At 37.3% G+C, this 27,679-nt stretch overlaps 1 protein-coding gene across 12 annotated transcripts in view; it reads left to right on the top strand.

Moving 5' to 3' along the window:
* Positions 1-27,679, top strand: part of ATE1 (arginyltransferase 1) — a 162,129-nt gene that overhangs the window by 24,007 nt on the left and 110,443 nt on the right. For 11 of the 12 annotated variants that reach the window (XR_007406804.1, XM_049103399.1, XM_025467461.3 and 8 more), the window contains one exon: positions 21,747-21,779. The exons of the other annotated variant lie outside the window; for it this stretch is intronic. Coding sequence is in view for 10 of the 11 variants with exons in the window: in XM_049103399.1 (XP_048959356.1) it covers positions 21,747-21,779 (33 nt within the window). In the remaining variant the exon portion in view is untranslated. The remainder of the gene's footprint in view (positions 1-21,746; positions 21,780-27,679) is intronic. 12 annotated transcript variants of the gene reach the window in all.

Below are 27,679 nucleotides of genomic sequence, written 5' to 3'. Positions count from 1 at the left end.
AAGAGATAGGCTGAGCTTGAGTCAGATGCTTAACCAACTGAACCACCTAGGCACCCTGATTGAGGCTTTTTAAAAACGGTTTTGTAGGGACACCTGAGTGGCTCGGTTGGGTGTCTGCCTTTGGCTCAGGTCATGATCTTGGGGCCCTGGGATTGAGTCCCACATCGGGCTCCCTGCTCATTGGGGAGTCTGCTTCTCCCTCTGCCTCCCCCCCCCTCCACCCCCCACTGGTGCTCTCTTGCTCTCTCTTTCAAATAAATAATCTTAAAATCAAGGCTTTGTATTCGTCTGTGTGCTACATTTTCTCAATTTTGTTATATATTATGGGAAGCTCTAATATGTAATATAAATGATGCATATTATAGGGTATAATCCATACTATAAAAGCGGTATATATATATATTTTTTAGAAAGATGAACATGGCATTTAATTTAAATTTTTCTACAGTAAATTTTAATTTGAGCCATTCAGATTTGTATTTCCTTTTGTATGCAGTTAACTGTACATTTTTCATTTACATTCACTACCATCAGTAGTACTGAACTTTGGGTATGTGATTTGACCTTGTGTTTAAATAGAACTATGTAATGGATTTCTTTATTATAGCCAAATAGCTTTGCCTTAGTGATCTCCTTTATAGAATCACATGCTTACAGCAAATTTATGCCGGTGAAAATGATTTTGACAGAACAGTATTTTGATTTCAAGTGAGTATGGCTTTGTAAATACTGTATTGGATTTGATAAATCCTTTGAGATCATCCATAGCATTTTATTTACCTGACATCTAACTGCATTCTTACAGAGTTGTCAGAGACCTATAAAATGGTATATTTTTAAAAGATTTTATTTATTTATTTATTCATGAGAGACAGAGAGAGAGGCAGAGACATTGGCAGAGAGAGGAGAAGCAGGCTCCATGCAGGGAGCCCGATATGGGACTCGATCCTGGGACTCCGGGATCATGCCCTGAGCCAAAGGCAGACACTCAACTACTGAGCTACCCAGGCGTCCCTAAAATGGTATTTTTCTTATAAGCTGATTTGTTCATCATCTCTCTGAATATAGTTTCTAAGAAATAAAGTATTATCTTGCAGATCAAGACTCTGCACTATGCTTTTTTTTTAATAACAGCTTTATTGAGATGTAATTCACCCATTGAAAGTATATGATTCAGTGGTTTTTTTGTACGTTCAGTTGTGTAGCCATCATCACTAACACCAGAGCATTTCATCATCCCAAAAGAAGCCCCATGCCCCATACCCATCAATAGTCACTCATTTTTTTTCTTGAATGCCCTAGCTCTAAGCGTGACTATTTCATTTTCCATCTTTGGGTTTACCTAATATGAATATTTCATACAAATGGAATTATATGGTATGTGGTCTCTTGTTGACTGGCTTGTTTTACGCAGCATAATGTTTTCAAGGTTCATCTGTGTTTCAGCATATACCAGTATTTCTTTTTATGGATGAATAATATGACATTGTACCACATTATGTTTCTCCATTCATGAGTGGACATTGGGTGGTTTTCATTTTTTTGTTTTTTTTTGAAAAATTCTGTGTACATTCATGTACAAGTGTTAGGTGGACATACTCCTTTCTCTTTGGAATGTAGCTAGGAGTGGATTTGAGTTACTATCTAGTGTAATTCCTTACACTGTTACAAAGTGTTACAGCTTTGTTCCCATCCACCTTCTTAACGATGATGTCAAATATATTGTCATAGTTTCAACAACACAATTATGCTCTTTTATACAATTGATTATAAAATCAATAGGGAAGAAAAGAGAGTATGCATTTATATGAAGTCTGAGAGGTCTCTGGTGTCACTCCCTAGGGCTCAGCCTTGAGCATTGCATTTACCCTGGGATGACCGTGATCTTCCCAGTTTTCTATTTTATCTTGATCCTGTATTAACATGTTTATTTCTGTTGGTATCAGACCTAGCTCTTAGGCTACGCTAATTGCTGGCTGATTGCTCCGTGCTTTTCAGCAGTGACCTGGGCATAAATTGCTCTGTAGTCTGGTTTAATTAAATTTGGGCCCCTTTGCAGGGACAGTTTTGAGGCTGTTCTTTACAGTTTGGACTCCAAGAGGGCTCTTCCTAGCTGTCTCTTCATGTTTTTCTCTGGTGTATCAGCTGGGCCTGTGGCTTAGCTTATTTCCCTCATGAAACTACTGGTCTCTTCTTACTGACTTATCACCAAAATCTCAATTTTTAAGAATAACCTTAGGCTTGAACTTCCCATGCACTGTTGCAAATATAGTTACTTTCCCTGGGAATTGGTGAGGTGCACTCTATTCTTGTTGCCTGCCCCTTTGCCCCTCATGCTACTGCTCTGGAGTTAGGAGTAATAATAGTCATTTCCCTTTGAGGGACACTCCTGCTTTATAAACAGGGCAGTGGTCAGGAGCAGCATCTTCTGGTCTTCTCCAGGTAAGATAGTTAAATTTTGGGCTAGTTAATAAGGACTTTCAGGCCTTTGAGCTGCCTTAGAGATGGTTCCGTGTAAGGAGAGGATCACTGCTGCAGACAAGGCCCTTTATCTGTTGTGTTTTCATCCTAGAAATTCTTACTTCACTTGGCAAAACCCTTGCCTACAGATAGAAAGTAAGCACACTCTACCTATAGCCTTGGCTGTCTTGACAAACTGATCTGAACATAATACTTTGCTTTCCAGTCTTGAAGTGTGATGTTTTATTTCAAAGGAACCCATTTCATGCATCCTCGAGTGCAGAAGTCATTTCCCCTGGTACATGGCTGTGATTTTCTGCATGATTGAATGGCCAGTGTCCCTGTGCTCAGGGGCAGGAGGAGAAGCCAAAACAGTTCTCCCAAGAGTTTAAGTGTTCTTCTGACTTTTGCTAGGGGCTCTGTGCAGTGGCTTACTATGGGGTAGCTTTGTTTCTATAATGGGTGAAACTAACTCACTTGTGTTCAAGAAAATAACATTTTTTGCTTTTAGGGTTGTAAAGCATTTAAAGTAAATAAAAGTCCACATTGTAACTTGGAGATTTCAAGCGACCATATCAGTGCATAAAATCCATTTTAACTCTGTTGATAGCCATAAAATAGTCATTTCAGCACCCAAGAAAGTAGATTATTTTTTCAAAAATTTGATGAGAAGATAAATATATATATAGACTGCTTTGATATATAAGATAGCAAGTCGGTTCTTTTTAGTAACATCCTTAGAGAAGTAGCGCATAATTGTAGATAGATTATAAAGGACTCGATGAATTACTCCAGCATGTTTGCTTCCATTCCTGTTTTCAGTCATTCAGATAGATAGCAGATCTTCAGAAAGTAATATAAATAAAATCAAACGAGTGTAATTTGTAACCTATTTTTTATATAATACAATATAAAACCATATAGGCAAATCTTTGTTTTTCAAAACACTAATTTCATGTCCTAGAAACATGGAATCTTAGCTGGAATTTTATTGATATTATATTATAGAAAATACTGTTATCTAATCTTTATTAAGTGCCATTGGTTCCTTAAAATAATTAAAATTCTCAGCTTTTCTGAACGCTTTGAAAAACAGACTGTACTCATAGCTTCAGTGGTCTCTTCACATTTCTGAGGCATTGACTAAATTGTTTTTTAAATTTTATTATGGATTTTTAAAAAAGATTTTATTTATTCATGAGAGACAGAGAGAGGCAGAGACCTAGGCAAGACTCCCTGCAGGGAGCCTGGTGTGGGACTCATCCCAGGACCCCAGGCTCATGCCCTGAGCTGAAGGCAGACACTCAACCCCTGGGCCACCCAGGCACCCCTATTGTGGACTTTCAAGGATAAAGGAAAATTGAGGGGTGCCTGGGTGGCTTAGTCAGTTAAGCATCTGCCTTCGGCTCACACGATCTCAGGATCCTGTAATTGAGCCCTACATCGTGCTCCTTGCTCAGCAAGGAGCCTGCTTCTTCCTCTCCCTCTGCCCCACACCCCTCCTCATGTGTGTGTACTCTCTCTCTCAAATAAGTAAGTTAAATCTTTAAAAAAAAAAAAAAAAAGAAAATTGAAAGAATAGTATACTGACTACCTGTATACTCATCATCTAAATTCAAGAATAGTTATTTTTCCATGTTTGCCTCATCTTTTTTGAATGTGTAAATTGTTTTAACTTCTATTGTACACCATGACATTTTACTAAAGTTCTTTAGCCTGCCTCTCTGGAAAATAAGATGTATGTATTCAAAACACAGTATCATTGTCATGCATAAGAAAATTACCAATGATTTACAAATGTCTTCTAATATCTAGTCCTGTATTTATTTATATTTTCCCATTTTTAAAAAATTAGTATATCCGACCTAGATGTGTTTTGTTTTTCAGAGAGCACTTGCACCTGTGAGGAGGAGGAGGGGGGGGAGAGAGAGAGAGAGAGCGCGCTAGTGTGCTCAAGCGAGCGCATCCCAAGCAGGCTCCATGCACAGGATGGTGCCCTGAGATCATGACCTGAGCCAAAATCAAGAGTTGGTTGTTCAACTGACTGAGCCACCCAGGCACCTCAGATCTCTTTATTGTTGAGTGACCTTTTCACCTTTGTAATTAGATCTTTCCATTGTAAAGCATGCAATACCCTAAAGTAATATGTAGGATGATGTTTTTGAGAAATTTTGAATAATCTCTTTCCCAACAGTGTATCAGCCAATTGTATTAATGTCCTTTGATGTTCTTTGCCTAAATTAGTTATGGGAAGATGGGAGAGGCTGCAGAATGATGATTTATCAAATTGTATTGCATTTTTTTTTACCTCGTTTATGACCGGAAATTGCATATTTACTGTAAAGAAGAACATTATCTTTCTATTCACTCCCACCCACCGTCTTTATTCCTTTTGATATCACTGTGGACTTATGGATTTAAAAAACTTTTGCAATATTTTTATAATCCACTGCATAATTTTTTTAATGCTTAAATTGTCCCAAATTTGGCCACTAGGTTCCCCTCATGTTAACTCCCATGACCTTATGCTATGACCCCATTAATCAAGAATTTCCTTATCTGGCGTGACAAGATGTTCTAGATTCGTGTTGTAGCTTTTCCTTCCAGATTTGGTATCTGCCTTTTTTTTCCAGGGAGTTCCAAATCCTTTTAGTGGAGAATCATATTTTTGTGCCTAAATCAGGGTGTTAGTTATGTTCATTACTACGGCATTACATGGCATTGGTTTTTGAAAGCCCAGGCCATTTGTCTTATAAAATGTCCCACATTCTGTATTTGTCTGAATCTTTCTTCCTGGTCTAATTTACCTTCTTTGTGGTCCCAATTTCGTGTAGACTGAAAAATTAAGTCTAAACCTTGATTGGATTCAGGTTAAAGAATCTTGCCATGTGTACTTCATTTGGTAATTTTGTGTATGTCATATTATGTCTGAAGATATGGAAGGGTGTGTTGTCTTGGTGCTGATGATGCTAATTCTGAACACCATGTTAAGCTAGTGACCTCCAGATCTCTTCATTGTAAGGACAAGATACCCCTTGTGATTAGCAAGTAATCTGTAGAGAGGTATTTCAGCACAGATGCATGCCCTTTCTTCAACAACCTTTCAGGTAATGGTGTTAGTGTCTGTTGATGATCTTTGGATCCATCATTTCACTGTTGGTTGTTGAATAGGGATTTGTTTAGCTTTTCTTTTTCTCTTTTAATACATGTATTAATAGCCATTCTTCTTGTTTAAAAAGGCTGGAGGAGATTTTCTTTTAATCAACTGAGGATAACCTGTAGTTTTTCCTAAGAAGGCAAAGTGCTGAATTCTTTCATCTTAATTACAATTTTAGAGAAAGGAGCTGGTGACAAATGAGTTTCCCTCCCTCCCCCCCCCCTTTTTTTTTCCTACTACAAAACTTCTGGATATTTTTTTATTCAGTACTTTATAGTCACAGTCATCATTTTTTTTGTTGCTCAAACTCCAAAGTTTGATCAGTTCACATTTCATCAAGATATCCTCTCTGTCCTTTGATAGGCTCCTTTTAATATTGAGAGCCTTCCTGTTTTCTAGAACAGAAAGATATGCCAGTCTTGTTTTATACATTTCCCAACCCAGTCTTGGAACCTGTCAGCCATTTTTCTAAGAAGCCTCGGTTTCTTTTAATGGAGATTAAATTTAGAGACCAAGAAGAATTCAGTAGTATGAGTTTATGTTGCTATTTCCAATTCAAATGTAACATGTGATATTATCGTGACTTTCCTAATTTTGTTTGTTTCTTTTTTTGTGTTTCTTGATTACATTAGCATATTTATGAACTTGGTTTGTATTATATATACATAAAGTAGATTCAACATTACAGTATCAATAACTGTACTGATAGCTGATAAATGCTGGTTATGATCCTTTTTTGATCTTTTTTTTTTTTTTTTTTTTTTTTTTGTCCCTGGAACATAATCCCCTTCAGCTAGTTCCATCAGAGTACTATATTCAGAAGTCACATGGAATAATTTTATTCTCTTCTGTGGCTATGATACCAGATTGATTATGTTCATTTATTTCAGTTTGCTTTGAATTTGGGGGTTTACTTTTTTTTTTAAGATTTTATTTATTCATAGAGACACAGAGAGAGAGAGAGAGGCAGAGACACAGGCAGAGGGCAGAGGGAGAAGCAGGCTCCATGCAGAGAGCCGACGCGGGACTCGATCCAGGGTCTCCAGGATCATGCCCTGGGCTGCAGGCGGCACTAAACACCTGAGCCACTGGGGCTGCCCTGGGGGTTTACTTCTTAATTTCAGTTTTTTAATAGGTGATATATTTATCTGGTTCCAGAGCCACCCAAAGAGATAAAACACAGAGAAGTCCTCTTTCCGTGTCTTCTCCAGCCTGTTCCCTGTCCCTCAGTAATAAGCATTTTGATGAGTTTCTGGTTTATCCTTCTGGTGTCTTGTGTGTTTTTGCAAAAATAAGCAAATACATGTGAATAATCTTCTTTTTCCTCCTCTTCACCAAGAGAAACATCCTGTGTACACTTTTTGGCACTGTTCTTTTTTCCATGAAAACATATCCAAGGTCACAGTCGTAGCATCTCATAGAGAATCCTAGTTCTTTGTTACTTCACCCACATGCTGTTTTGTGAAAGGACATGCTGTAGTTTGTTTTTTGTTTTTTTTTTTGTTAACAGCTTTATCTCAATAAAATTTATATGCTATAAGTTTCACCCATTTAAAGTCTATAATTCAGTGTTTTTTTACTTCATTTACAGAAATGTATATGATTTTAGAACATTTTTATCCTCCTCTCTCCTCCCCTTAATTATAACCCTAGGCAAAAACTAATCCAGTTTCTCTCTATGGGCTTACCTACTCTGTGTTTATTATTTTTTAAATTTAAATGCAATTAATTAACATATACTGTATTCTTAGTTTTGGAGGTAGAGGTTGGAGATTCATCAGTCTGAGGTAATAGTTTGTGCTATAGTTTATTGAAGTGGTTTCTTGTAATGGATGTTTGGATTCTTTTTTTTTTTTTTCCTTTAAAGATTTATTTATTTTAGAGAGAGAGGGCAAGCATGTGAGTGGGGGTGGGACAGAGGGAGAGAATCTCAAGCAGACTCCTCACTGAGTGTGGAGCCCAGCACGGGGTTCACTCCCAGGATCGATGAAATCACGAGTCAGATGCTCAATTGACTGAGCCACCAAGTGCCCCTAGGTCTAATTTTGTGCGGTTACAGTTAGTATTATTTTGTCATTATATACGTGTGGAGGTATACTTTTATGGTTGTTTCACATAGTGCATCAAAGAGCAAAAGTTCATATGTTGTTAGATTTCACCAAATTCCCTTCCCAGATGTTGTACCCTCTTGCACTCCAGTTTACAGTTAGGAGTGCCTTAACTCCACAGTGTACCCTACAGAGTGTGGTACCAAACTTGGTTTTTTTGACAATGGGTGAGAAACCTATTCCTGATTGATTTTTTAAATTATTGAAAAGATGTTAGAGGAAGTGTCTTATTTCGGATAACCTGTATGATCATTGGCTGAAATGTTTAGAGAGAATGGTGTTTTGCATTTTTACTTTGTACAGTTTTGGGAAACAAGTGGCAGACTGATGCTCAGGCAACAGGAAAATGAAAGGGAGTGAGCAATTGAGTGGATGACAGAAATGACATCACTGTGACTGTCCTAAATAGGAAAATTCTCAACAGTGTAAATTCTAAGGTTTAAAAATTATCTAACAAACAGCATCTTGAATGACCCATAACTTTTTTCTCACACTGAATCCGTGGATGGAAATAAGGGGAAATGTTACGCTAGGCTGTAAGTACTACTTGAATAACATTGGGAGAGTTTTTCTTTATTTGGTTGTAGATAATCATGACATTCAGAGTGTTACCTTTTTTTTTTTTTTAAGGAAATCTTAAGACTTTCAAAAAATGATTAATAAACTGTTTTGGAATTTTAGGTTTTAGAGGCTTTTTTGGGGGGGAAAGTTCACATATTACTTGACAGACATATCCCTAAGATCGATAAGTAAATCTGAATGACATATTTGTAATTTTTAAAACACTTTAAAATTGGAAATTTCAAGCATTCATAGCATAAAGACAGTATGGTGAACCCCTGTGTGCTCACTGCTGAGCTTCAGCGTTGTAAGCACAGCCCCATTTCCCCTTGCCACTTTTTGTTTGTTTGGTTTTCCAGAAACAGGACTCTGAAATTACGCCCTTTTACCTATAAATACTTTGTTGATTCCATCAGGTGGTCTTGTATTATTAATTTAAAAGTTATGACTGAGGTAGTTAGAACTACTGTGCTTTCCCAAAAAGCAGTTTTCTAAATTAGGTCAGAGGACTTCCTATGACTGTCTCAAATATTAAGGAGATCTCCTCTTCGGAAGGATACTCATTTTGAGGAAAGTTATCTTATATTGAGGCATATGTTACTCGACCATGTGGTAAAGAAAAGGGAAGGAGGTTGCTCTGGGTCCATGCTGACCCCATGGAGCAATGAAAGGTGGTGGGATAATGGCCTCTTTTCTCACTCCGGCCACCAGGTGGTGCTCCAGATCCAGAACAGGCATGCACCTCCGTCCTAGCTCAGCTCTGCTGAGCTGGGTGCTAAGTGGTGTGTTCACAGTCCGTGAAGACTGATAAATGCTTTCCTTTTCCATTTGTTGGAAGTACTTTGCATTGAAGGATTGAGTATGATCATTATAAATGAGTCTTTGCTTCTTAAATATTTAAGTACTTTCTGGAACTTAACCTAAAAAAGACATTAACCATTTTTCTCATAATAATGTTACTCTATGTACATGAAAATTATGACTTATATTTAGAAAAGTATTCATTATATCAGACTGACACTTTTCTTCAATTATGTAGCAAAATCAGACAATCATGTGTAGGCATCTACTACTTTATAAATAACTATTAATAGAATTTGAATGATAGCAAGTTCTCAGCATTTTGAAATATTTATTATTTATTTTAAAGGCCAGGGATAACTTCCTTGAATAAATTAGAAAGGTTAGATGGTTATTTGTACAATTTAATCAAGCCACTTTTTATGAATAGCTCTTAAATCAAGGGAGGTTTGTATTATAGTGTGTCTTACGTGTGTTTCCAGACATTTGTCATTAGTAATTAAATTACTAAAGCTTTTGAATCAGTTACGTAAATATTTTAGAACAGAGACATGATTATATCCCCAGGATAATGTCAGTTTGTGGGGGAGATGCAAAGAGGTGGAGTTACAGCTATCACTAAGAACATTTTCCCTTGAGTGTCACCAGGGTGGCTCAGTAGATTGAGCATCTGACTCTTGGTTTCAGCTCAGGTCCTGGCCTCAGGGTGCTGGGTTCGAGCCCTGTGTTGGGCTCCGTGCCCAGTGTGGAGTCTGCTTGAGATTCTCTCCTCCTCCCTCTGCCCCTCTCCCCCCACCCCCACCACAAGTGCACTGTTTCTCTCTCTCTCTCTCAAATACATCTTTTTTGAAAAAAAGGACATTCTTCCTTAAAGTTTCTTTTGTCAGTAATATCTAAAACTTGTCTCAGATCATAAAATCGTAGCATTACACAACATTAGAGATGAAAGGACCTCAGTGCTTGTGTAGAGTAAATTCTCCTATTAAGGTTGGTTGTCCACGAGAACTTGGTAGTTAGTGGCAGGACACCGACTGGTTTCCATGTTTTTTTTTGTGCTGGACCGCAGTGCTCACCTATGAAAAAGTGAAAGTGGGCCCAAGTAGTTAAGATGGAATAACTGACATCAGTGAATGAGACGTTCATCATAGGCAGATTTTCCAATAATTGGAACATTTTCATTGCTAAGGTTTTTATGTCCCCTAATCTTTTAAAATGACTGCCTTTCCCACACCTGTGGTGTTCCCTGCGCTGGGCTCGTCTGATAATGGTCCTCCTAGTCCCTCAGGAGCATTCTGTTCTCGCTGTGTTGTACTGTGGCATATGCCTCACATGACTGCTTTCTTCTCTAAGGTGTTTCTCTATTTTCATCTTTCCTTTCTTATTTTTTGCTGTCAGTTAACTGTATTAGTTTGTCTAGTTTCAGCATTCTTTTTCTAATTTGTGGTTTCTTAATGTTCTGTTAAAATATTTATTGAGCACTTGCTATGTGCCAGGCAGTCTTCTAGAGGCACTTGGTAGACTTACCAAATGAGTGAAAAAGTCATGTAACGATCCCTTGCTCTTGCATAGCTCAAATTCAGAGGTGGGAATGGGTGGTCAGAGAAAGTCATTTAAACAATAAGTGTAATAAATTAGTAAATTATATAGCAAGTTACCAGGGGATAAGTATTAAGGAAAAAGAGCAGGTGTAAGGGAGGAGCAGAAATATTAATTATTGGCTTGGAAATTAGATCACCAAGTTTATTGTTAGTAATGATCAAGAGGAAAATGGGAAAAGAAGCTTAAGGGATTTTTCTGTAAGTTGGGGACATAAGCATTCTGTTTTGTATTCTCATTTTAACCTTTATTGCTCTCTTCTGTGGTTTTGTCTTTAGTTTCAGTACCTGAAAGTCTGTAGTAGCTTGATAATTGACTGCTAGTTATGTAAGTATACCAGTAACCATCATAATTAACAGGCTTACATAGTTTTCTGAAAGCTTAGGGGTAGGACAGTGACATGGAATGTTAGGCTGTCAAGGGGAGTGTTTGGTATGAAATGGATGTTGATTTTTTTTTTTTTTTAATATTCATTTGAGATAGTGCATGCACATGAGTGGTGGGAGGAGCAGAGGGAGTGATTCTTCAAGCAGAGACAAAGGAACTATGGATGTTTCTGGTTTTTTTTTTTTTTTTTTTCTCTTGTGATAAAGCTTTCTTGCTTATTCTTAGAGTACATCTCTCCTTTTGAAAACTTAGCTCATTAGTGTATCATAATCCACAGCATACTTTGTGCCATTGCATCAACTTATAAAAATACGGTGCCAGAATCAAGAAATACACAGTGCCCAGCAGTGTGTCTGGAATGGAGTAGATGCCCAGTGTGTGAATGAGCTGCCGAGTTGCCTGTTCTTGAGAAACAGCTGGAGGGAGAGCTCACTTGTTGCCAAATGGAAAACTACTCAGAAAGAAAATAGTGTTCTTGAAACTCGTGTCATGAAGCAAAAGGAGAATTCAAATGATGTCAAAAGCTCTTGTCCTTCTATAATAAGGAAAAGCTGTTTTGAATTTCCTGAAAGAGAGTGTTGTGAAATTTACCTACAATGAGTTAAGCACATTTTAGTGAGTGCAAAGCTCAGGTGATAGGAATAATCTTGTCGCGAGCACCATTTGTCTTTAGCTCTTGTATGTTAGCTCTGCTTTTTCCATTAAATCTGCGGGACCTCGAGTTTTACAACCTCCTGGTAGTGACTTGACAAGTGAACAATACTGCCTATTGATAACTAGTCTAAACGAGGAAAGTTTGTGCTTTTGCTATGGTAATTTGTTTGATATGCCAGATAATTGTAGGTAACTGCTTGCATGGTTAAAAAGTAGTTGATTTTATTCTAGTCAGTAGTTAGTTGTAAAAGTAAAAAATGTGTATTATATACCTGATGATTTATCCAGAGCATAATTCTGCCTTTAAGGGGAAACGGGGATACATTGTGTGGATCCGTAAATATTGGTGTGTGTGTATGTTTTTCTGTGACAGTCATTCTAGAAATAGTTCAAAATTTTCTACTTAGAATGGCTCCACGTTGCTTTCTTCTGGGCTCTGGAAGAGGGTGATTTTTATAAACATTAAATTATTAGCATGTTCCAGTCACTGTGGTAGGTCCTAGGGATACATAGACAAATAAGACACAGCCCTTCGCTCATGTGAGTTAACAAGTAAAATGGATTTTAAAATACTTTTAAAAACATCCTTACATAGGTTTACATTAATGTTAAAAATGTTAAAATATTAATATTGAAGTTATTGGAAATAAGGGCACCTCTTGCTCAGTCAGTTGAGTGTCCAACTCTTGATTTCAGGTTAGTCATGATCTTGGGATCATGGGATCAGGCCCCATATCAGTCTCCTCACTCAGCTGGGTGTGTGCTTCTCTCCCTCTTACTTTCCATCTGTCCCTCCTCCTCTCTCTCCCTCCCTTTCTCAAGTAAATAATCTTTAAAAAATGATTGGAAATATACGTACCTGGTATGATGTAGAGAGATACTTGAATCCGTTGATTTGATGAGTATGCAGGCAGTACCTATAACCATTATTAAAGTGTTAATAAAATCAAGTATTAGTTTTTAGTAATAATTAAATTACTGATAATATATTTCTTAGTATTTTGACCAGAGGACTTTTAAAATAAATTATGTCTTGGTTGTGGTTTCCTGCTAATTTTTATTTCTAGGCTTTGTATTTTCTGCTTATCCTTAATTCATGTTACTCAGATGTTTGAAAGACACCCAGTTTTTCAAGGTCAGTTTGAATTCTTTTACCTAACTTAGTGTAATGTAACGATACCTGGTTTTGTCCTTAGTCTCTTGAGTAGTTGCTCCTCAAAAATACTTGAAGTCTCTGCGGGGGATTAAATGTGCTTCTGGAGGACACTGGCATTCTGAGAAGATCAAATGAGGAGGGCACATGCTGATTTCTTCATCAATAGCAGTTCTTGGTTACTGGTGACTGCTTCTCTCTGGTTATGACACCTCACCTTGACCAGATGTGACACAGTTTTGCAAAGTAGCCAGGAACCACGAAGAAACACGGGAAAAAAGGAAATAATATGAATATTCATTTATTCATTCATAACTTGATTCATTCAAGTTATGAATGAGTGCAAGTGGGCATTTAAGCAGCAAATACTGACTTCCTCTTGTGGTCCAGACATTATTTTAGACTCTAGGGATGCAGCATAGTGAGCAAGACAGAAAACTACTACCCTCAGATTATACGCTAGTGAGGAAGATAAAAAGTATGTAGTATAGTGTCAGAGTGATACGTGCTAACAGTTCAAGAAAAGGGGAGGGATAGAGTGGTGGTGACAGTTATGGAAGGACATTGGGAGGAGGCTGTGAAAAGAGGGGCTCCTTGGTAGATGCCTGTGTGTGTCATCGGGAGATACATTTTAGATCCACAGGAGAGGCATGACATGCTCACATAAGGGCAGGGATACTGGCGGGCCTGGGAAACGAGATGTGAGAGGTCTTCTTCATTTACGTTGCTTGTGAACATAGTGTTGAAATCCTGCTTTTTTGCCATTTGTTGGTTGAATTTGTCATTATTATTAACATGCATTTTGTTGTGGACTTGTTAATTGTTTTGTTTCCTTGTTACCTGAATATCTATTTATCACCATATTGTAGCATTATTTTATTATAACACTGAGATTTGGTATCTGGGTGTTAACTGCCTTCGTGTGAGTTCTGATTAATGGTGGTGTTGAGTGCTTGGTTTAATAGAAGGAACCATGTACTTGAAAGGCTTCTAGGTTCTTAAAATTTTTTTTTTTAAGATTTTATTTATTCATGAGAGAGACACAGAGAGCAGAGGCCCCCCATGGGAAGCCTGATGCAGGGGTGGTGGTGGAGGGGGGTGTGCTGGCTTGATCCTGGGATCCCAGGATCATGACCTGAGCCAAAGGCGTATACTCAACCACTGAGCCACCCAGGTATCCCAGGCTTCTAGGTTCTAACCCTAGTTTTGCTGTTGACTATCAAATATAATGTGTGGGCCTCAGGTTATCCAGAGGTAAGCTAGAGGAGCTGGACTAGATAATCACCACGATTCCTTCTAACTGAAAATTCTGTGGCTTAAATAATTTATAGGAAAAATCCATAGGGGGAGCTCAATAGTTTTTTCTTATCTTCTTTTTTGAAATTAATTTTTAAATTTATATACAGCAAAGCTCACAAATGTTAGGTTTGTAGCTTATTGAAATTTTACATATGTATGTGTCCCTTAATCACTATTCGGATTGAGAACATTTTCAGCATGCTAAAATCCTCTTTTTCTAGTCAGTACACTCTCATCTGGAGATAGCTACTCTTCTGACCATAAGAGTAGATATGCATGTTCTTGAGCTTTCATACAGATGTAATCATGCAGTGTGTACTCTTCTGTATCCTCTTTTTACTCAGTTGTGAGTTTCGCATACACTGCTTACAATAGTGGTTTTCTTTCATTCTTGTGTAAAGTCTTCCAATGTATGGATAGTGGACAGTTAGTCTATTTTCCTACTGATGGGCATGCAGATGGCTTCCAGTTTAGGGCTATTATGAATAATGTTGCTAAGAACATTCTTGTACCTGTCTTTTGGTAGACACAGCACTCATTTCTTTTGGGTATATACTTAAGAATTAAATTCCTCCATCGTAGGGTAATGATAGCTTAGCTTTTGTGCATACTGCCTGTTTTTCATAGTGGTTGTACCTTATGAGAATTCTCATTACCTCCCATCCTCACCAACACTTGGTCATGTATGACATTTTAATTAGCCTTTCTGGTGGGTATATTTAGCAGTATTATATTGGGGTTTTAATTTGCCTTTTGTCAAACACCTTTTCATGAATGTGTGAGCCATTTGAATATCCTCATTTTTGTAAAGTACTTGTTTAAGTGTCTGCGTCACCTTTAAAAAATTGGGCTCTCATATCTTTCTGTTTATTGATTTTTAAGAGCTTTTTATATTCTCTGGATATAAGTCCTTTCACATCTATGTATATTTTAAATATATTTGCCCAATCCAATACTTAAGAAAATGTTATAGTTAGAAGAATGCAATTTTAAAACTTTTCAGTTTTGATACATCCCCAAACACTCCATTTGCAAATTAAGAAAACAACAGGTTTGTTTATTTATTAAAGATTTTATTTATTGATTCATGAGAGACACAGAGAAAGAGGCAGAAACATAGGCAGAGGGAGAAGCAGGCTCCCTGCAAGGAGCCCAATTTGGGACCCCATCCCAGGACCCCAGGATCACAACCTGAACTAAAGACAGACACTCAATCACTGAGCCACCCAGGTGCCCCAGAAAGCAATAGATTTAAGGATTTTTCTTATTATATAAAATTTTGGCACCAATGTTAATTTTTAAAAAATCCCAAGGCACTTTTTCCTCATAAACACACTTTTAAATTATTTCCATACTTCTGAGATATTTTAATATTTTGTACTAGTCCTTAATTTAAATGTTGTAAACAAGCTGGTTTTTAGGTTATTAGGTCTGTGGCAAATGATTCTATTAGAGAAGCAAATGATTCTCGACTCAGCACACGATATCACTAATACAGGAGTCTTTTTTTTTTTTTTTTTTTTTTTTGGTGACTTTGCTAAGAGCTTCCTTTTCTTTGCCCTTTGATATGAACTGGTGATTTTGTTTGGTGCTAGTAATTTTGCAAAACGATGAAATTCTTTTAAATTCCATTCTTTTTGAGCTCTTCAAGCTGTAAAATTACATTCTTATCTGCACTACAGATTCATCTGCAATCTTAACCATTTAATTTTAGAAAGTAGTAAATAAATGAATTTTTAGTAAGTTCAGATACATGCTATTTGTTTCATAGATATAAAGTCACTATTAAAACAACAACAACAAAGTCACTATTTATAAGACTTGTAACTATCATAGTGAATACATGCAATGAGGTAGTTAGTTATAGCCCAGATCTTTATTGCTTTTAGAAACTGGATAGAGAGTGGCAAGTAGTAAAAGAGTTGTGCACTGAAGTAGCTCACTAATTAGGACATGTATTAGCCAACTGGACTCAACACAGAACAAAATCTGTGAAGTTCTGTGTATTAGTGTTATGGGCTTTTGTGATTCTGGGAAGATATTAGAATCTTTCAAGAGGCATTTTATTATGTTCTTCTTCTTCTTCTTCCTTCTACGCTGTTGTCTTGAGCATTAGCCATTCACCAATCTAAAGTATTAAGTCTTATACTGGGAAGGATGATGATTTTGAATAGGAACCAAAACTTTTAAAAGGTAGGGGCAGGAGGCCAGTAATTCACTGATAGTTCATACTAGATTTTTTTATAGTGTAAACAGCTATCTTGAGTATTTTCAGTGAGCATTTTTATTAAATACAGATTGGGGAAACTGGTAGTGTTTCCCAGAATGAGTATTGTAGAATATTCTATAGAATGTTAATAATAACTGTTAAATTAAAAACAAACCAAAAGCCAAAACTTTCTGGTCACGTAACTTTGGAAATCATTAGATTAAATAAAGTCAGAGGTTTTTCTTTTTCTAACTTTATTGAGAAATAATTGACATATATTGTATAAGGCCTACAGCATACTGGTTTGATACACCTATATTGCAGTGTGATTACGACCATAATTTTGGTTAATACGTTGATCGTTTCACATAGTTAATGTTTCTTTTTTAATCTTGAAAACACTTAGAATCTACTTGTTTTTTAGCAACTTTCATTATTTAATATGGTGTTGTTACATAGGATCACAATGCTGTGCTTTTGATCCCCAGAACTTATCTTTTAGGGTTTTTTGTTTTTAATGGCAGGAATTCTCAAAGTCCTTATTTTATCAGTATATTTTACAGTTCTCTATGAGGAGGGGAGATGCAGTGGCAATAATATGCAGAATTTCTTGAACTTACTTGGCCATGGAGCAATTTTGTAAGAGTGCCACAGGATACCAGTTGGTAAAACTGGTCTGGCTTCTATTTTACAGATAGAAAACTAAGGCTGCAATAATTGAAGGAACCTCAAGATGAAGTAGATGAAGCTAGTGAAACTCCAGACCAACTCTTAGATCGTTGTTCTTCCTTTCCATTGGTGAAAAAGGACATGTGGTAGCCCAGAGGACATAGGTTTAAATAGATTAGGATGTAAATATGATTTTCCTTGTCATCGTTTAAGATTTATTGATGCTTAATGGCCAGTCCGGAGGTTCCAGGTCTAATCCAATAAGCCAGTGCAAGCAGTTAGTCCTTCAGCCACCTCCTGGCAGGTGGACTAGAGAGTAGCTCTAGAAAGGAAGTTAAGGATTGCCTGAATCTGTTCTGTTTATTCCCCACTAAAATTAGGATAAACAGGATCTGTCCTCAGACCTTCGTCATGACTTCCTACTAAGTACAGCTTTAATTTCCATGCCCTGGATGACTTTTTAAATGGATGGTAGCTGTGTAGGCTGCTTTTGAAGGTTTTATTTTTCTGCAATGAAATGAAATAATGGAACTTTGTTTCTTTTGTGGAGTCACATTAATGTCTAAGACTTGGCAATTCAGGAAAAACACATTCTTAACGTAAATTTTAGTACTTGCACTGCCTTAAAACAGTCCATTTCCAGTAGTCCAAAATGGACTGGCAGTTGTGGGAGAATGTAAAGGGAGTGTAATTTAACTTACACTCTTAACTAAAACTTCCAAATTCCTGATAAAAAAAACTTAGTATCTTACATTGAGGTATGATTTAGGTTTTAAATAAAGACTTGCTAGATTATAGACTAACTAAAATTGTTAGACTTGTCCCCTGACAATTTGTAAGTACCATGTGCTAGGGTGAAAGGTCAAGGAAACAGGACCAGCAGAAGTATTTTGTTATTGCAAGGACGTTTTGAGTAATCTATATGAACAGTTATAAGAAAGACTTGAATTCCACTTTGACAAATAGGCATAACTCACTGATGTTCTTCAGTTTAGGAAAAAAAGTTGTGCCTTGTAAAAAAATTGCTATTTAGTGTTTCCTTTTTTGTTAAAATATGGGAATTTAACATGATTCCTTATTAAATGGAAAAAGCATTTCAGGAATATAGTAGCTTGTATTATGTGTTGAATGTTTTATATTGCAAAGATAAATAGTTGATTGTAGTTTTACCAGGATATTTTGACAAAACCAGTAGTGTGCATTCTTCTCTCCTGCTTCCTCCCTCACCTTCTCCACTGTACCCTACCCCCCAGCATAAATGGCATGGTTAATAACAAGTCTTGGAAAAAGAAAGAACTTGCTGTTCATAACTGACAAGAAGTTTAGCTACGATTTTGTGTGCTTGGAAAACTATTGAGAAAATTTTGGTAAACCCAAGTGCTTCTCTGGAAGGAATGAGATGTTATGACATAGGCTACCAATGGAGCTAGAAGTGATAAGTAAGAATACTCTAAGCAAGATCAGTCAGTACCTAGCTGTGGAACATGAGAACTGATCTGGGTCTATCCTTTTTCTCTTTTTAGAGGCTTGAAAGATTTTCTAAATGTACTACTGATGCTGTTGTGCCTGGATGCTAAATACGGAACATAATCCTTATTTTTTGAAAAAATTCAAGAGTAGATGAGATAATTGACAATTAAAATTTTTATGAATTGTAGCAAGTGAGTCAAAGTAATAATGTTATTAATGTTATTGAAAAACTTATCTGTTTACGTTTGAAAAGACAAATGTCAGGGAAGTTCCTATTTTTAACTATTAAATCAACATTTCTCAGAAGTAGTCTTTAAATAGGTATATAGATAAAAAAAACTGTGGTTATATTTACCTCCAGTTCTTTCTAGAATGAGGAAATATATTCCAGTCTATAAAATCAGTAAGATATTTTGTAAACGTATTAAATTCTTTATTTTCTCAACATTTTGCCTAAATATTAAAATAGGATCTTTCCCTTAAACCTATTAACTATGCCCATAACACTATATTTTTTAAATGGCCCCATTAGAATAACTATGTTAGAAAAGTGGTATTAATGGAGACTATGGACTGGGGCCATAGTCTTTTTTGTTGTGTTGTAACAGCAACACTGAGCCATTTTTAAACTGATCAGACATTTGGAAGGTATTTGTTAGAAGGCATCTATTTCTCTTGTCAGTTACAGTGTATGTACAAAATATATTTTACAATTAATTTGTTTTTTTATAGTTCTTTTTCAAGGTATTACCACTTGTATTGAATATGTGTGTAATTTCACAATGAAAATTTACTAAGTAACTGAAGGGAAGTAGCAGTGGGTTTTCTGGTGCACTAATCAAGAAGCAGCATTTTTGGATCTCTTCATGTCCTTTGAATAGGAAGTGAATGTGCGCCTTGTGATTTGTTATTTTGTTTTTACTGCTTTGGGAATTGAGAACTTTTACTTATATACTTCATGTTTTGGCAGCTTTAGGCAGTGCAGGAATTTTTAGGTCTATTTTGAAAAAGCTGTGACAGGAATGTTATATACACACATGACAGAGATGTATGTCAGGCATTGGAACTGCAAGGAAACATTAGTTTTCCTGGAAAGTAATTATCTGCTTCTTTTTATTATTTAAAGTAACCTCCATCCTAACTGATAAATCAGTTACTGCTGAACCAGAACTACTTCTATGTTCTTCTTTGTTTTTTTAAAGATTTTATTTATTTTTTCATGAGCGACACAGAGAAAGAGGCAGAGACATAGGCAGAGGGAGAAGCAGGGTCCCTGTGGGGAGCCCAATGTGGGACTTGATCCCGGGACCCTGGGATCATGACCTGAGCCAAAGGGAGACACTCAACCACTGAGCCACCCAGGTGCCCCTACTTCTAAGTTCTAAAATATAATGTGTACTAGAGAGTTAACATGCACTTAGTGGAGAAAAGGGAAAGAAACTGAGCAAGAGCAGATTTCTCATTCTGAAATAAAAATTCTCCATACCTTTTGTTTTCCACTCTTAAAACTGGCTAGCCTTTTACTTGCCACTTTTTACTCCCAGGAGGAAGGGCCGAGATCCTCTCATGTTGGGCTACTATGAAAAGAATCCAAGATCACAAGGTTACACTTTAAGTTTTAACAAAATTAATTTGTTACATATCAGTATTATGAAAACTTAAAATGTTGGTAGATCTTGCACTTTCAGAAAGTTCTCTTAAAAAAAAAAAGTTGCTTAAATATACCCTATTATCTAGGGCCTAAATGATACTAGTTAATTATAAGGCTTTAGTGTGTACTAGTAACATTTTACAAATGTATTTGCTTTAGTTTTGCGGGGAGAAAGTGCCGTACTTTTTAAACTTTACGGTAGAAAACTGGAAATCTTTACAAAGTAGAAAGTTATATAGTGAATCTGCATATATTCATCTCCTGTCCTCACCAGTTTAATATAATGGCCAGTCTTGTTTTATCTACACGCTATCCTACAATACTTCCTCCTGACCCCCTGGTGATTTTGAAGGAAATCCCAGACATCATGTAATTTCATTGAAAAATATTTCAATGTGTATCTCTAAAAGAGAATCAAATTATTTGTATTCCCTGTGAGTACTGGCTAACTTTGTTGTGGAGAGGAAGTTCAAGAGCCCTTGGAAACAGGCCTGCTATTGCATTTTATTGTAGTTATTTCGCATTTAGAAAGATCAAGAGTTTATGCTACTTGGCTATTTTATTATTACAGTAACTCTCAAAGGATTTGAAATGTTGATTTAATAAATAACATCTAAAAAGCATTATGAATTATTATCATGAATATATATAGAGTTATGTGACAGTCCTCATTTCAGAGCAGTTTGCTTTGTTATTCATGGCTCCTTCCTACCCTGCCTAAATTTGTTTCCTTAATTAAATACTGAGAAACAGCATATATAACGCTTAGTTTCAGATGTTATTGTGTAAGCCTTGATATGTGTCAAAGAGGTAGTAGAATAAGGATGCATGTTGGCTGAGAAAGAGAAAGGGAGAACTGTCCGGGCACCAGTGTGTGTGGGGACTCCCCTTCTTTCACTCTTGCCTCAGCCAGCCTTCTCTCCTGGTCTTGATTTTTTATTTCCTTTTTTTTTTTTTTAATTTTTATTTATTTATGATAGTCACAGAGAGAGAGAGAGAGAGGCAGAGACACAGGCAGAGGGAGAAGCAGGCTCCATGCACCGGGAGCCCGATGTGGGATTCGATCCCGGGTCTCCAGGATCGCGCCCTGGGCCAAAGGCAGGCGCCAAACCGCTGCGCCACCCAGGGATCCCGATTTTTTATTTCTTGATTCCCCTTTGGTTTATATCTTTCCCTTCTCTTGGCTCTTACGTAATTTTGCTTGTGGCATTCATTGTCAGGAAGATTGCTGATTCCTGTCTTGGACTAATTATGTAGGGGTTGTAAGATGAAACCTTAAGAAATGAAAGCTTTTAGGACTAGCTTGTTGTGCTTTAATTTATTTTTATATAGAGTTTGTACAGATTTTATTTTTAAATAGCTGGATGCCAACTATGGGCTAGATAGAACTTTTCTGTACTCTGGATAAAAACTATACAGTGAATCAAAAAATGTTGATTTTATAGACTTTAAGGTTTACTTTAGATGCTGTTATTGAAAAAATACGTAACAATAATTTTTCTTTTTTTGTTTTCTTTTGCTGCTCATTTATTGGATGAAACTGATCCTGATATTTAAATGTGACTCTACAGTTCACAAGGTTCCTTTGCAGCTCACCTCTGGAGGTAAGAGTTGACTCTCTGACTTTAGTACTAGAATCACTACTCGGACATCACTATTGGTATGTTTTGTTAGGCATTTATTTGGTATTTAGAGGTGTTCGTTTTGTTTTAACACATCCTCTTTGATAATGGTAATGAGATGAATACAGACTTTTTTTAGAATAAGAATTGTTCTAAGTTACAGAGCTGCTCACCTTCATAACAGGTCATTGCTTCTTTTTAAGGACATTTTCTTTTTTTTAAGTAAACTGAAATCAGTCTTGCATTATAAAGAGCCTTATTATGTCTGCTTCCTTCATAACTGTTTGACACTAGCCTTATTCTGTCTTAATGGCCCTGGTATTAAAAAAAAAAAAAAATGGCCCTGGTATTAAAAAAGGGAGGGGGGAGGGGGGGTGCCTGTTGTCAGGCCAGTTTCATTTGGTTTGGGAGCACTTTTTTTTTTTTTTTTTTGAAAGATTTTATTTGAGAGAGAGTACTAGCCTGGAGGAGGGAGAGGGAGGGAGAAACAGACTCCTTGCCAAGCAGGGAGCCCAATGAGGGACTCAATCCCAGGACCCTGAGATCATAACCTGAGCTGAAAGCAGATGCTTAACCTACTGAACCACCCAGGTGCCTGAGAGCACTTTTTCAGACCCCTGAATTGATAAGGCAATAGCATAAACTATTACTGAGCTTCTCTTAAGCACAGGTGTGCTCCCTCCCTCTGTTTCTCTCTCTCCCTCTTCCCTCTCCTCCCCCACTCCCCTCCTCTCCTTTTCCCTCGCCCTCTCTCAGTGCTACATTTACTTTCACCTTGAGTCCTCATAATGGTTCTGCAGTGTAGAGCTGAGACTCCAGTGATAACATTGTGAGATAAAGATACTCAGGAAAACTGCTGACCTGTGATTTGACACAAGATGGATGAGGCTTTGAGGAAGGAGGAGGAAAGAAGGGGGAGTGGGAGAGATGCTTGCACTCAGAACCAAATCTCAGTTTTAGAGCATGCCTTCCCTTACTGGACACAGTTGGGCAAATCACAACTTCCCTGAGCCTGGGTTTTTTATCTTTAAAATGCAAATGATAAGTCTTACCTCCCTAATGAAGCAGTGGACATGGCAGCATTTTTAAAATGCTACTCAGGGTACCTGGGTGGCTCAGGCTCAAGTCTTAATCCCAGGATCATGAGTTCAAGTGAGTTCAATAAATAAAGTGCTACTCAAAACCTTAGTAATATTTTTTATTTTCCTCTTGGGCTGCACTGAAGCCCCGGGTGATCAGACACTGTTCTCTGCCTTTCCATTGTCCTTCCTTTTGCTTCTGCTTATTTCACTTTAAGTTCCTATCCCCTGTTTCCAACTGGTTCAAATCCTATCCCTCTTCAGGTTGAGCCTTTGTCCACTGCCACACCCTTCTGCAACTCTCCACACACACTGCTTCTGTAACACTGTACTCATGTGATTTTTTTTGAAACATTGTGGGTTTGTGGTGTAAACCAAGTTGGCACATTGAATACTCTCAGAGGTCAGTTTGATGATTGCCAAGGGAAAACTGTACCATCCAGGTTTGGTTACATTTTCTAAATATCCAGGATCAAGAGGGAAACAAAGCTATGTTTAGAGGGACTTGGGCTTTGAAATGATGGAGGCTTGCTTAGCCCATGAGCAATTTCATTTTTCCTTTAATCTAAAGATGGAATTGGTAATACTTTATAGTTATTTTTTTTAAGATTTTATTTATTCATGAGAGACGGAGGTGGGGGGAGGGGGCAGAGACCCAGGCAGAGGGAGAAGTAGGCTCTATGCAGGGAGCCCGATGCGGGACTCGATTCTGGGACTCCAGGATCATGCCCTGGGCCGAAGGCAGGTGCTAAACTGCTGAGCCACCCAGGGATCCCCTACTTTATAGTTATTAAGATGAAATGAGATAGTGTGTGGTAAGCACTAAGCACAAATCCTGTCACATAAAATTTTAAATAAAGTTTAGTGCAAAAACAAGCGAACTAAGAAATTTGAAGACAGTATAAATTATACAACTGCTCTTTAGTTGATGAAGCATTTTTTTAAGCATAGCAGAATGGGAAGTATCACAGAGAAAAGGATGGAAAAATAAGATTTGCTTCTGTTAAAAATCCTTAATTTTGTTCATAAAAACATATAGTTAAAAGGCAGTTTGGGGAAAGTATAACAAGGTTATTATACTTCAAGATCTTTTGGAGTCAATTTTAAAATGTTTTATTTTTTTCCCCACAATTTTTGGTTGAATTTTATGAGATAGTTGATGTGGTGAAATACAAATGGTAGTAAATGTTTTAAGAATTAACCTTGTAAGCAAAGAAGTGTAGTTTAAAAGAACAGTGGTAAATGTTTGCTTACCTGTTAAGATAATCTTTTTTTCTTTTTTTACAAATGCTTGGGAAGATATGGGATGAGTTGTTTTTATACTTTATCCTTTACAGAAATCAATTTTGTCATCTACATTTAAGACCCTATATAAATTCATACCTTATGGGTTGTGTGCTGGAATAATTCTAAGAATCACTGCCAGAGAAATAAAAGTGGGGACAAAACTTATGTAAATGTTTATTATGGCACTATTTATAATGGCAAAAAATTTATAAAGTCTAAATGTCCAACAGTAAGAGGTCAAATAAATAATGGTACAGAAAGCCATATTATCAACAGAACACAGTACAGCCATTAAAATGGGGATTATGCATATACTTAAGTACCTGTTGATGAAGAAAACAGTGTGAAATACTTTTGCTATATTGAAATAGAAGTAGGATGCAAAATTATACATGTAGATCTCAATTTAAAAATAATTAAAACATGCAGAAACCAATTAAGAAGGAGATACACAAAATGTTAAATTGTTTCACCCTTTGCTCTTCCATGAAGGAGCCACAATGGGGAGAAGAGATACCTTGGTAGGTTTTTGGTGGTGGCTTTTGTAGTCAGTGTTTGAAAAGTACATCAGGCAAGGCTCTGATTGTTGAGCAAACAGGATCTAGTCTTAGGGGAAAAAGATGGAGAGGAATTGCAGGAGCTTAGGTGAAGGGAATGACGATAAGGTTTCAGCAAGAGCTTTGAGGAATAACCAGGAAGAATGGTTTTGAGTGGAAGACATTTGGGCTGGATTGGCTTACCTGGACATGGAGTGAATAAGGAGGCTGGAGCTTGATGTCCACTGCACCACTGGGGCAATATTACCAAACAGTGGCAAAGATCCTTCTAAATAGACCTCACTAATAGACTTTTCTCAAATGTGAGCCCAATGAGAGAGGACCCTGTTTTTCTTGCTTCCTTGTGTTTCTGATTTTAGTGTAGTAAAGTAGTACAGTGGAAGCACTGGATAAGTATTTGATGGATGGATGGATAAGCTAGGGCTGAGGCTGAGGCTGCAGGAGTCAGCCAAAAACACACAAGGCCTAGTATTTATGTTTCAATATAGTCCTAGCACTACTGTATTAAGATGAGGATCATTGTCTTTTTCATGTTTGGATGCTCTTGGGTGTAGATAGTGCTTGGAGTTTACCAACTGTACAGCCAGAGTATATCAAACAAATGTTTTTTTACTTACATCTGGCTAAATATTGGGACTGTATGTATAGAAGCTTTAATCTTTGGTGAATAGTAGAGGGAAAGTATGATCAAATTGTAGTGATCTCGTCATTTTCTCTCTGATCTGCTTTCTCCATTTGATGATCTGGAGTTTTACCTTTGTTACAGATCTCTCTTCTTACTGAGCTTATGGACATAGGGCAAAATGAGAGATGACCAATGTGCTTTTCTTTGCTTGAAGTTTTTGAGAACTCCTTTGAGGGCTTTCTGTTGAAATTTTTTTAGTCCAGAGTTTTTCAGGGGCTGCCTGATAGTATAGGTAGTGGCTGCTACCCCTAAACTTCCAACAGCACTGAACTCAGGATTCTATTCCTTTGCCACATCACAGTCTGAGAGCCAAAACAAAGCCAAAGCAGGAGAGTGTTAGGAGTCCCAAATGTTTAATTTTGCCGTTGAGCTTGTATTTTAGCTGGGGAAGGTAAATACCCAAACACCTTCCCTGATTGTGATTAAAAGAAAAATAATTCTGGTAGAGACTGTAAAATATGTGGGACTTGCAGTTGAAAATGAAGAATACTTTAAACTTCACTTTGTCCACAAACTAGTATGAATGAACCATGTCCCTTTGTTGTAAGTCCTAAATAGTTAACCGCCACATGAATCTAACGAAATTGTCAGGTTATAGTAATTACATCAGTAATTTGATCTGCTGTCATTTGAATGGAGCCATGTGTGGAAAGTCAGTTACTTCCCTCTGTGGGGCTGACCCCTTTACATTCCTGTAAGCTGAAGACTAATAGAGCTCATTAAGCTTTATGGGAAAAGAGCTTTTATCACCTCGTCAAGTCAGGCAACATATTTCCATTATATTCCTAATTTCATGTGGCTCTGTGGCTGCTGATGTGCACTTCCCTGCTAGGTTTACATCGGACCTCTCCCTTACGGACATTTTTATTGACATTACTAAGTCTGAATTACATTTTGTGTGGCACCGCCTACAGATGTCTTCAATTAAATGTAGGTAAATAAAGGGGATTATATATCAGAGGCTAAAAGATTCTTGAAATTCTCTTCCGAATCAGACTTTGCCAGCCACTCCAGTAGGGTGCAGTCTTGTCGGCATTTCGGGGTGGAGATCTATAGGAGAGGTGTTTGTAAGACATTTCACCATATGTGAATGTAGGTGGCTTAGGTTTCTGTTCAGGTATGTCCTTCTATTCTTTCTTTTTTTTTTTTTTTAATTTTTATTTATTTATGATAGTCACAGAGAAAGAGAGAGAGAGAGGCAGAGACACAGGCAGAGGGAGAAGCAGGCTCCATGCACCGGGAGCCCGACGTGGGATTCAATCCCGGGTCTCCAGGATCGCGCCCTGGGCCAAAGGCAGGCGCTAAACCGCTGCGCCACCCAGGGATCCCCTTTCTATTCTTTCAAATCAGTTAAAATCTTCATTCAACAGGTATCATAACAACTTATCGAGATGTTAGCACCTGTGGTGGATGGGTGCTGTGCTAAGCTCTTTGCTTATGTCGTTTCAGTTCTCACACAGAGAATTTTGTAAGGCAAATTGAGTCCAGAGAGGTACATTGGTTGAGCTCAACATCACAGCTATTGATATATGGCAATAATAGCAAGACAGAAAGGAAAAAATGGAATAATACTGCTATAAGATTTTTTTAAAGTTTTAATTCTAGTTAATATATAGTGTTATATTAGTTTCAAGTGTACAGTATAGTGGTTCAGCAGTTCCATACATCGCCCAGTGCTCATCACGACAGGTGCCTTCCTTAGTCTCCATCACCTGTTTTGCCCCCTTCTCCCTCAGTAATGCTATAAGATTCTTGCACTACATGAAGCGATAAGTTTGAGGTATATTTTGTAAACCCAAGAGCAAGATTTCTCAAGCTTGGCACTATTGACATTTTGGATAGGTTAAATCTTTCTTGTGGATACTATCCTGTGCATTGTGTGATGCTTAGCAACATCTCTGGCTTCTACCCAATAGATGCCTGTAGTTCCCTCCCCCTGAATTGAAACAGAATGTCTCCAGACTTTGCCAATGTTCCATAGAGGTAAATTGGCTCCCTGTTGAAAAACCACTGCCCTTGAGCAGCCTTAAAAACGGTGATAGTTGATTATCCAGTAGTGGAGATAATTGCCATGATAACACGTTTTTAGTTTCATGAAAGGCAGAAAAAGGAGAGGTGAACAAAGAACAAGTGAGACAAATAGAAAGCAAATAGCAAGATGTCCACTTAAAGCCAACCCTACTGATTACATTCAATATAAATTATCTGAACCAGAACTCTATGTTGACATGTTCTGTATCTATACTATCCAAAGTATGTATGTAGCTAGTGGTC

The sequence above is a fragment of the Canis lupus genome, chromosome 28, assembly GCF_003254725.2.
Source record: "Canis lupus dingo isolate Sandy chromosome 28, ASM325472v2, whole genome shotgun sequence".
Lineage (NCBI taxonomy): Eukaryota > Metazoa > Chordata > Mammalia > Carnivora > Canidae > Canis > Canis lupus.
This window is presented reverse-complemented; position numbering and strand designations above follow the sequence as displayed.